The sequence below is a fragment of the Bombus huntii genome, chromosome 12 (assembly GCF_024542735.1).
Source record: "Bombus huntii isolate Logan2020A chromosome 12, iyBomHunt1.1, whole genome shotgun sequence".
Taxonomy (NCBI): domain Eukaryota; kingdom Metazoa; phylum Arthropoda; class Insecta; order Hymenoptera; family Apidae; genus Bombus; species Bombus huntii.
In genome coordinates, this window is record NC_066249.1 from 8,262,159 (window position 1) to 8,274,230 (window position 12,072).

Genomic DNA, 12,072 nt, shown 5'->3' on the forward strand with positions numbered 1-12,072 from the left:
TTATATTGTTTACGAATAGCGGGAATAACAGTGCATTCATTATTTATTTTTTCGATATCAGCAGAGACTGGCTGAAGAAGAACAGTCCACGTACGAAGTACGTGGTACGACTCGGTATCCCTACTCCCAATGTTCTGTAGCGATGTCGCCTTTCTCTTGAGCTGAGGGCCCGTAAAGAGGCCCCATTCACAGTCCTCGTCTCATTCTCTCGTGCTAGTCCCCCTTCTTTCTATCTACCTGGCAACCTCTGTTCACCTGAACAGCCATCTTGAGCTATACGCTGCGCTATCATAACTTGTCCCCTTTAAGACGTATTTTCGATTCGTCGAGGTGATCAGCCGCGTCGACTCGTAGTTAACAGTAGCTATGTGAGCTAATTCAACGGACCGTCGTCGTATCTCTCTATCCTCGTCGATTCCAGCTCCTCTCGCGATCCTGTTCGCGCATACAAGTTTCTTTCTTTCAAATAAATATTTCACTCGATTCCTTCCGGTTTTATACAAAGTTTGTTTTTTCAACTCCTGTCCAGTGTGTCAAAGAGGATTGAAGGTTTCTCAGGGAATAGAATTCAGTGAACTAGTGAAGTTGGGTGATTGACAATTCGAAACAGATGTCTTTGGAGGTATCTTGAGCGAAGTTCAGCGAAAGGGAGAGGTGAAGGTACGTCAAGGATTAAATTAATCACTTTGCGAAGAAGTTGGAGTGTACAAACCCAATAGCTTTCTAATGAAACTGGAATGGTTTTAATTTTTCGAGATCCGAGAAGTCTAAGGACCTTATATCTTTCTCGATATGCAATACAATGTGTTATGCATAAGTATTAGTTCACATTGTGCCTTAATTTGTGTATAAGCTATGTTCATAATTTTGAATTTCATAATTTTTGATCGAGGTCAATGAGCTAGTTTCGATTTTGAATTTGTACTGGATCGAAAAAGCGCGCCCCGTTCTGTGCGCTGTTTACAAACCGGTGCTATGTTAATCAGCAAATTCTGACAGTGCTTTGATCATCACATTTACGACACAAGTATTGCTTTTCAATCTCTGACTCAAGAGAAAAAAATAAGCCCTTGACCAAACCAGTCCTCATAAGAAAAATGATACGGTTAACAGAAGTCGCGTATTGTTACGTTTTGATCGATAGATCGTTGCAAGGAAAAACGGGCTGCACCTTGCTAAGGCGATCGGTGAATGTTCCGATGTAAATGTCACGGGCGGCACTGGTACCGATTTAACGTGAGAACGTACACTGCATCTCGACGTAAAGCTGCAGGATCGGTGATGAGGAAACGCTGAAGACAATCTATTGGCGAAGGAGTATGTACTTCCGTCTTCGTTCATTTTGATAAGATCGTCTTTGTAACGATTATAACGATCTACATGCAATAAATTAGGAAAAACTCAATTTTTGCCTGAAGACATTGACAAATTATTGGTAGAAATATTTACGATATTCTCGCGTATCTTATTTCTTATTGATAATCTTTTTCATCGTAACGTTCATATTTTGGTAGTTAAACAAAAGTTACTATAATTGTATAGAAAATAATCGACAAATATATTTCATTAGCGACAACATGGGCTCGAAGATAGAGTATGTGGAATCCTCTCATATGTACGCCACGAATTATATTCGTAATTCGAAAGCGATCGGTGTTCTCTGGGGTATTTTCACCATATGCTACGCTATAATCGGAGTCGTGGCATTTGTCACGCCGGAGTGGCTGGGCGATTTGGAACACGAGAATCCAGGAAGATTCGGCCTCTGGACCAGATGCAGCTACGGTGGTAATGGTAAATTAATTTTTTCCCAGTATCAAATCTCGTTACTGTACTTTTCATAAAACTCGTTTAATTAGCATTATTTCTTTGCTTCATCCTCTAGGTGAATTGGGCGAGGAATGTATAGGCAGATTGGATGATCTGTCGACAATCGCGAACATTCCCTTCAGAGTAAGCACCATTCTAGTCGGCGTCGCTGTCATAATAGCTCTATTGACGATTTGCGCGATGCTTCTCTTCTTCTTCTGCCAGAGTACGACTGTGTTCTACCTGTGCGCCTGGATGCAAGTAGTTTCAGGTAATTACTGCCAATTATCGACGATGGAAACCGTATCGTACGAATGAAGGTACTTGAATATAATAATATCTGAAGATTCTTTAAGTATGCATTTAAGCATTTCGAGGGATTCAAATTTTGCATTAAATATGCATTACTATTATACATAACGTTCAATACCAGTGACGAAACCAATACAACTATCAATAAGTCAGAATACATGCATTGCGTAATACGATGTTAAAAAACACGAAAGATGATTAGGATGATTCGAAAATGCATGTTTTACGAAATGGCTGCGTTTAATCTCTCCAATCTGAATCGCATTATATTGTGTACATATATTGTGATAGATTAAAAGAAGAAGTCAAGCGTAATCATTGCATAATCACCGAGCTGAAAGGGGAAAAAAGAAGGAAAATTGAGCATCACTTTAGAAAGTATAATGCAACCGGGTGTTCTCGCGGGCTATTGCCGTAATCGTCCGCGTAATACCTTATCATTGCGACGTAGCTGAAAATTACGGTGATGCACCGAGGCTACCGAGTCAGGAGTGATGCAATCGTTTCGTTTTGCACGCCCCTCTACGCGCTACGCGAACCTCATTTGTCAACTAAATGTTATACAGTAGAAAGAATTCGAGTTCCGTTAGCGCGATGAAATAGTCATTCATAATACTGTACCATTCGACATTCTCCTTTTATGTTTTTGCATTTTCTGTTTTCCTATCTTAATCTGTAACTAATTGATCTTCTATAAGTATTACTATTTACTAACTATTACTAATTGATTAAACACTGCTAATTGAAATTTGCATTGAAATGCTTAGATTTTATCTACATAGAATGAATATAAAGTACGATAGTAACTTATTAATAGTGGCTGTTGCTATTCCAACTAATTCTTTTAATTGAAAATAGCGTAATGGCAGATATAATCAGATTTCACAGAACTCTGCCTGTCTCGATAATTATCCGATTCGTGATCGGTTAGCAGAATATTACTGTATATAGGAATGCTATGAACGTAGACTGTCGTAGTCTCCTATCGATCAACAGCTAACTCTTTACCGTAAATTGTGTTTTTCTGCAAGTAGAAAGCGCTTCCTGTCCGCGAAACCGTGCTTGCGAAATACGTAATACAATAACGTTATAACGAAAGAGTCTCGGTATTTTACGAATCAAGATTTACCTCAAAAGTTACTAATGTATAGATGACACAGACGTATCACTAGGAAACATGAATTTAAGGAGAAAACCCATCCTTTTATGTACTTGAGGGTGATGATGTTTTAGAAGGAAATGTAGAATAGACCGTTATAACCGGAGACAGTTAGTTTACCGGTTGACCAATGCCTCTGCAATTAACGTATTCGGTTATGGCGTCTTTGTTAGAAATGTCGTAGAAATGTCGTTAGGATTAAACTATGATGTACTTATAGGAGATGCAAGTGTACAGTATAGAATGTGTATAATATGCAAAGCTATACAAAATATTTAAAGTAAGTTACTTCAATTTAAAGCAAAATGAAATGAAGTAATTTCCTTTATAATAACTTTTTTAAATCCTCTCCTGGGCTGAATTTTATTTCATAATATTATTTAGGATTAATTCGGTTCTATAAATTGTTCGTTAAAATATTTTTATGGTATGATGGAAATGATGAGACCGGTTAAAACGATTAAAGACCTAGTTAAAGGACATTGACGTACTTGATCTATCCTGCAACAAGTTACGCGATTTATAATATTTGCGCTTAATTACTCAGAGTCCGGTTAGTTCGACTAAAGTTTTCCTTATTTCTCTAATCTTTAATCGATACGAACGAGACAGCAGCTCGTACGAAAGCACTGAAACGGGATCATAGATTCCATTACACGTAATGTTTATTCATAGGCAATCATTTGCTCTAGCAAGCTTCAAAATTTACTTCTATAGAATTTTCATTTCATCGACTGTTCAAAAATTATAATACCCTTTAGGAAAGTGAAATTTTTTCAACGCTAATCGAGAAAGAAGAGAGAATTTAAAAAGTTGTCCATTCGAGATAATTTAATCTTTAAAGTACTACCGTAAAAAAATAAACCGCGTTTCTTTTTTACAATTTTTTTCCTTTATACTTTTTAATTATCTTCAGAAGGAATCCTCTTTTCATGTTAACGTACTAAATATAAATAACCGGAAGACATTTGAAGAGGAAATAAGCTTTACGTAAGAATCGAGATCATTGATGATAGAGATGAAAAACTGTAAATAGCATTATTATTGATCGAAGGTAGTATTACTCGCGATCGTGGCTGGTTCGTACGCCGACAGTGAAAGTCAGTGATTGAAATGTGAATCAGCTACGGGAGGAGGGAAACGTTTCACCCAGAAACTGATTGTGAGTGTACGGTATAATACATACATATATCATGATCATACGGCGAATCGGAAATGGAAACTTTCCGTAGCGCTATGGCTTACGCTAATTCTGACTATCTATTTTTATTTCATTAATTTTATTCCAATAACGAAAAGCTCGGAAACATATCTGTTTGCTAGTACCTTGAAACTCTATTAAATTATTTCAAAATTACCATTTATAGTTGCCTAAAATTTTAACAGTACTTTTATTGCTATTTAATTTCGATCGATAAAGTTTTTCCTTTCGAATTTTTTACCTCATTTTTCTCGGTGTAAGTGGTTTTGTTTTACGAAGAATTAACGAACGCGAAAAAAGCAAGATTGGTACCTTTCACTGCTGACCTCTAGCACAGAACATCCGCGAAGGAAGATAGTTCACTGAAATGCCAACCACGTTACTCATGTTCACGTTCAATGAACTATAGCTTCAAGAAGGAAGTTGTAGGATATAGGAGTATAAGATGTGAATAGCTTTAGCAATTGAAAGATTTACCGTATTACCATTTTCAGTGGTAATTATCGCTAACGAGAAATAGTTGTTCGAGAGATAATGCTCTTTCGTTTGTTTCAGCAATATCTATGGCGATTGGAGTTTGCATTTATCCCTTGGGCTGGGATTCGCCTTTAATTCGAGCTGTCTGCGGTGCCGCTGCATCCAGGTAGCAGAAATTTAAATTTCCTAACAAATGAATAGAAGATGGTTATTCAAATCATTTATACGTGCATGATAATTCTCAATTTCAAAATTTACATTTGTCCTAAATATGTAGTAGAGCGACGTTAATTCTAAGAGATGGTACTTTTTATGATACTTAATTACTATAATAATAACGAGTATTATCTTGTTATTTTATCGGTTGGATGTTAATAAAAATGTTATTGCATATCGGTAATTTTATTTGACAGATACAATCCAGGAGCTTGCGCCGTTAGATGGGCGATACCGTTAGCAGCAATCGCGGCTCTAGATGCTGCTACCTTGGCCGCGCTCGCTTTTATTCTAGCGTCCAGGCACGTCAGACTTCAACCTGAACCCTTCAACAACGGTTCCTTGTACAAAGGTACGGGTCTTTCTCTACGCGAATTAAACTATACGAATTATTCTTAACAAAATAATTTTCATCTCGTTTTAGGTGAAGTAAATCCAGGGTACGTGAACGAGGCGCAGAGTGTCGCTGGTTCTCGAAAATCCCTCTCCTTGCGGCCGGTGCTCTTGGTCGCTCCACCAGAACAGGATCGCTACAGCGAACTCTCCAGAGCGAAATCTCATTCACATCATAGCCTTTACACACCAGCGCCATCTCACCCGGCCCATACGATGTCGACGAATACCTTGAATCATTCTCAACATAATTTTCAATTGTAGATCACCGAAGATCGTGACTATATCGCTGTACATAGTTTATCATACTACCACAAGTATGCTTTCCTTTTCTTATTAGTATTTTTATAATTCTATGAGAAACGAGAACAAACACTGTAAATAATATCATCGAATATCTTTCCTTTATGTTATAGACGAGCGTTTCTTTTCTTTTTTTTTATAATTATTTTATAATTTTATACGAATTAATAATTGCTATGTTAAATTATGAAATCTGAAAAGCTTGTAGAGAGTGACATCCTGTCGATTCTTAATACTTTTGTATTTTGTATATACATTAGCGTAATTATTTTTAACGCGTTGTGAACGCGTTTCCCTTTGCAATGTATATTCTATACATGTAATTAAAGGTAGTTTTATATATATATATATATACATATGTATAATATATTATATATGTTTGTTCTCTCGTTCCTAATGAATAAATGATATATAATTGTCAGAACAGAACGGAACAGAACAGAACATCATCTTATTTTAGGAACTTACAAAAAGTGGTACTACACTCTCTCTATCTTTTTTTTTTTATTATAAACAAGTAACATAAATTAGTTGTTTTACAGAACGGGGAGAGTCTTACATAGCAGGCAAGTTGCGTATAATAAATAAAGAACACCAGAATGTGAATCAAGGATGTTTTGTATGTAATTAATATTATACCTATCCTGTAAAAATGTTATTCTTTAATAAAGAAAATTCAAACGTGTAGATTTCTATCTATTTTAGATATCGCTTCTGTTCGTTCGCGCAAGTCTAAAGTAAAGTGTTTTGCCGTATGGTAACTATGACTACGCTTAAAAGGAGACACCAATAATACGTATGCGTATCACAAACTTTGTTTCGAGGAAATCGAAGAAAATTCCAAAGGAATCGATTAGTGATAGTAAAAAAAAATCCTCCGTATCGCGTTAGAATGAACGACAAAGACGACAGCGCTTGGGTCTTCGATTCCCTGATTGGTTTTCTTCAGGGTCCAATTTGGTCCGCGCCTCTGATCACTTTCATCGAAGAGAAGTCACTCAGTAAGTCGAGATATTTTCGCAATAAACCTTTCTGTGTAGTCCATAATCTCTATCTCTTCTTTAAGACCGATGCTCCTTAAGATGAAGTTCTTCTTTTTTTTTCTTTTTTAAATCTACTAAATTTATACGAGATATTACAAGAAAAGAAGTTGCCATTTTTATTCGAAATACGAGCACGATACTAAAAATTGTAAAAACGAACCTTCTGCTTTCTCACAAGCGTTCGCTATACTTTGTTCCATTATTTTGTCTCTTTCTTGCTTTTTTTTCTTTTTTTTTTACAGTATTTGAAGCGGACGTCGAGGAAAATGATGAGTATCAAAAGATATATCAGGAGTACAAAAATCTGGTGGACTTATTGCTTGGTTGTTTCATGGAAGACATGGGGATCACTCCGGAGCAATTCGAGTACGCTTGTACAGTGAATAAGTATACAAAAATGCCTATACAATTCCAACAGGCGAGTCAAAGAGATTCTTGAACACAAGACAGAAAATCACATACAATGTATATTAATTTTGATACTTGTTTCAGAACTTGTTCGAGCAAATATGGGCGGCGAACGAGTACCAGATATTCAAAAGAATGATGATTCAAAAGAATCTAGAGCTTCAATTGCAAGCTTTGAATATGATCGAGCAGAAGTATGGTCTTACACCTGCATCTTTCATGTATGAAGCAGGTGTATTGAATGAAGATCCTTTAGTCATGGAAGAAATCATTCAGTAAGTATATAACTGGTAATTGGTCATTTTTATTTATATATAGGAACAAATTGAATATTCGAATCTCTCTCTCTCTCTTTCTCTCTCTCTCTCTCTCTCTCTCTCTCTCTGTGATCTTCAAATTTAAATTAATTAGAGAAAAATGTACAGAAAACACGTTTTGGAGAATGATTCGGAAGAAGACAAGAACATATCGTCGGAAACTTCGTTGATCAAAGAACATAAGCGTTTAACAGCTAAATATAACAGCGAACGAGCATTGTTAGCAGAAGCTCTAAAAGCGTCCCAAGAGGAAAATACTCCTGAAAGGGATCGTACACAGTCATTTTTAAAGGAAGAAGATGAGGAAAAAGAAGAAGACGACGAAAGCAAAATCAAAGAGAAAGACGAAGAGGAGGAGGAGGAGGAGGAGGAGAAAGAAGAAAAGAAGGAAGAAGCAGATATTCTAAGGTTCCCTAAAGTGGTTCCTCTTGATTCTATGTCCACGGACGAATCAAAATCAGAAGGACCAAATGTATCCGTTAAAAAAACCTAACCATATATATAAGAATAATTAAATCAAATTCATTAAGATGTTTATTAATATTTTAGATATCAGAAGAAGACATAAGAAAGAGGCAGGCATATTTGAAAGCCAGACGCGATAAATTGGTAGCTTTGAAGAAAGAAGCAAGAAGTCAACGATTGGAAATGAATCCATCGAGGCCGAGTTCCGCGAGATCGGTAGCGGAAGCCACGATCAAAGGAGAACAAGAACTAAAATTACCGGAACCTCTGGAACCGTCCATATTGCAAGTACGTAAAGTACTCGCTGCTCGCCTCCAAGCAGAGGTAGTGCGTAAGCAAACGAGCCAATAATAACGATTCTCTAACACGAAAGAGATCGGAACGGCGGTGTTTTATCCATATAAAATGCTGATATTTTATCCTTTCTTTTTTCTCTTTTTTTCCCTTTTTTTCTGATAAATTTCATGCACAGCGAACTTTTATACAGCTGCATCAGCTTTCCTTTTTATAGACGTTACGTTATAGTATTAAGATAGCGAAGAAGTTTACATGGATACAACGTTTACACATATTGAAAGAATTAAAATGATCAAACCTAGTAGCAGAATAAGACTAAATGAGTATGTTTAACAAGAACAAAGAGAGTATAAGTCGTTTCTTTTTTATACAATTCCAAATGTTTACTGTATCGTTTTTCTTCCTTCTTTTGTTTAAATAAGTCTGACGAATATCGTTACAGTTTGGGTATAAGTATATCTTCGCTTGTGAATACCGATAAAATGATAAACAACTTCTTAAGGTCACTTGCATTATGTTCTCTCAGTCGTTCGATGAATTTCGCACGATCACCATGCATCATCGGCACTAGTTTTACCCGTGAGAGAAATTTCATAATCTGGAACATGAAAAAAAGTAAAAAAAAGAGCATAGGATTCTTGTAATAGCAATTTGTATAGATCTTTAAGAGGATACGAGTGATATGAATAAAAAAAAACAAAAAGAGAATAATTACTTTTTAAATATTTCACATACACTTCATAGACGAAATGATTTCCATTCGTAAATCTTTCGATATTCTTTCTTCATTCCTTTTATATACACTAATTCATCAAATTTCTCGTTTGATCGATGCAAAGAGAATAGAATGCGAAGTTTACGTAAAAAACGTAACACACAGTTTTTAAAAAATGCTTTCAGAAAAAATAGGTATAAATACGCTGGAAAATCTGTTTTACATGTAATTATCTAACAGCACAAGTTGTATAAATCACAATTGGACAATTAGAACTGAAAAATCAATGACAATTACATTCATACAAAGAAATATCCCTCCTTCATTTTATTCCTTGCGATTAAACATTGATTATGAGGTAAGTATGACTCCGTTCATCGACCAATTCTTTCTATATCATTTTCAGTTTTATTTAATTAAATATTCTTCGCATTTCTACAACATACTTCTATTCCATGTAACACACAATTGTCATTCTTACTTTTTCCTCCTTTTTACCTGCCCGATTATAAAGATCAAAATAATTTCGTGGCGAAATACGAATGTTAACTCCATTTAATATTTGATTAATAACGTAATAGAGTAAATTCAACACTTCTGAAACAAACGTAAAATATGGTAAACGTAAAAATGGTAGAAAACGCGGTACATGTAAAACTCAAAATTCATCATATACTTTTCTAACGTTCGAAAACTTAATTTAAAATATAATTTACGAAACATGTGGTCAATTAAAAAATATAGAAATTGGTGGTTTTCGGTATTCGTCTTCCGCCACTTATATTTAGCTCGCATCTTATTTAGCTCATCTAGTCAATCGTCGTTCATACTTCACTAGAATAAAATGCAAAATCTTCATTTGCCACTGAATTTTCCATTCAACTATTACCATACTACACATCAAACCAAAGTTTCCTCTGTTAATTTTTCCTTTCATGCTTGCTCTTACTTCGCATGACTTTTTCTTTTAATTTTTTACGAATAACTTCTCATATAAAAAGGTGTTTCTCCCTCTGACTGTGTGTGTATGTGTGTGTGTAATATGTGTACATATAATTAAAACGTATTATATTCTTAACACGTGGTATTTTATTTTTATATCATGTAATATCGTACGACATTACATCGAACTATAACGATTGTAAGATATCTCGATTTCCGCCGGCGCTGATCTTACATGAAATGATTCACTGCTTTTTTCTTCAAATTAGAAAGAAAACACAGAAGAAGTATTTACATACTATTTACTGTTTTCAACAGTTAGATTAAACTGTATGTGTATATATGTATATGTACATATATGAATACATATACATATATAACCATAAAAATCGACTTTGTGATTCTTCCTGATTCAGAGAAAATCAATTTCGTCAAATTTTAAACCGACTGCAAAAGCGAAATATGAGGGGGGGGCGATTAACTCGTACATATTAAAAGAAAAGAAAGCTGGAATAATACAGAAAAGAGAAAAAGATTAATTGAACTTCTTCTTTCCTAATCTTCGAATACTTGAATAACACGTTTCTTTGAGAAATGTAATATAAATTCAAAACTTGCACTCGACGATTTCATCTCTTTCTTTTTCTTTTCTTTTTTTTCTTTTTTTTTTTTCTTTTGGCTATACATGTACGACTCGAAGCACCGGGATACAATGAACATTAAATTAAGGAAAAGCAATAGCAATGAGAACGACGCATGACAATGAACAAATGTGAAATACATGTGTACATGTTAATGTCTCTGTGTGGGTACGAAATTTAGCTTTCATAGCATTTACGATCGCACTGTTTACTCTAGTATCACTTACAATTAGATATCGATTCATTTTTTGTTCTTCTTTTCAGTGTTCTTCCCCCTACTTACAGACCATTTTAAAGCACGTTCAATGCAAGATCTTTACCATTTTTTCTCGCCCCTTGTTATTATCGAATAAATCACGAATGTTATGTAAAACACATAAAGAATAACATTACTCGATATCCTCTTAATTAATTAATTGTTAACTTTTTCTACATTTCATTTTCATCCTTTCTCTCGCTCACACACACACGCGCGCGCACGCACACACACACACACACACACTCTCTCTCTCTCTCTCTCTCTCTCTCTCTCTCTCTCTCTCATGCATATTCTCCCTCTCTTTTTCTCTTCCTTATTTCATGGTTAATCCAAGTTACACTCTTCTCTTTTCTTTTTTCCATTTTTTTCTTTCTTCTTATGTACAACATGTATATCACTCAGCTCCAGCGAATTTGCCTAATTTGATATTCACAGGTTTTTTTCGCTTGCCTTTCGTGATCGAATTAACTTCTAAGATTCCTCATCTTTTTTTAATATCATAAGTTAATATATATGTATATGTGTACATAAACGGTACGTGTATGTGTGGTATTTACGAAAAATGTCCAATATACATATACAGGTCTAAAGCAGTCTTAGAAACTCTGTTCAGGGTATGTGAGGGAACAACGTGAAAAATTTATACAGTAGCTTATAATACTTCTGCTCCTCTTTTGTTTGAGTTAACTCAACCAAGATATGGAGGCACACGTTTCTGAAACGATATTAAATGTTAAAAAAACGAAATAGGAAATGAAAAAATGTTCTAAGGAGACTCATATCGACGTAAATCAAAAAAAGGAAGTTAGCTCGGACTCTTATAATACCAGCATTCTCGGTTGTGTATCAGTAGTTAAAAAATTAAGTAGATACTCTTATCTGCAGCTGATGTAGATCAATCAACTTCCGTTTCCATCTTGATATGACATTAACGCGCCAAAAATAATCTTTTACTGAGTATCGTTTGCACGATTTCTATCGGTGTCGATGATAATTTCAATACTTCGTTATTATGCATTTTCTTTCTTTTTGTTACAAAACAAAAGGAGACATTTATATCGAAAATAATTTAGACGAAACTAGACAATAGAGAAAATATTATACATAATAAAATC

General features: G+C 35.0%; 2 protein-coding genes across 2 annotated transcripts; both read left to right on the plus strand.

Annotated features, from left to right (window-relative positions):
- The first annotated feature begins 209 nt into the window (after window positions 1-209).
- Window positions 210-6,557, plus strand: LOC126871951 (LHFPL tetraspan subfamily member 5 protein). The gene is made up of 7 exons (XM_050631346.1): window positions 210-660; window positions 1,145-1,317; window positions 1,571-1,794; window positions 1,886-2,080; window positions 5,037-5,124; window positions 5,372-5,526; window positions 5,599-6,557. Exons 3-7 carry the CDS (start codon window positions 1,578-1,580, stop codon window positions 5,829-5,831), a joined length of 888 nt encoding a protein of 295 aa, XP_050487303.1. The 5' UTR covers window positions 210-660; window positions 1,145-1,317; window positions 1,571-1,577; the 3' UTR covers window positions 5,832-6,557.
- LOC126871942 (cilia- and flagella-associated protein 36) lies at window positions 6,357-11,721 on the plus strand. Its single transcript, XM_050631331.1, has 6 exons — window positions 6,357-6,493; window positions 6,576-6,871; window positions 7,156-7,331; window positions 7,406-7,596; window positions 7,747-8,110; window positions 8,188-11,721. The coding sequence occupies exons 2-6, from the start codon at window positions 6,763-6,765 to the stop codon at window positions 8,452-8,454; spliced, it is 1,107 nt and encodes a 368-aa protein (XP_050487288.1). The 5' UTR covers window positions 6,357-6,493; window positions 6,576-6,762; the 3' UTR covers window positions 8,455-11,721.
- Window positions 11,722-12,072: the final 351 nt, after the last annotated feature.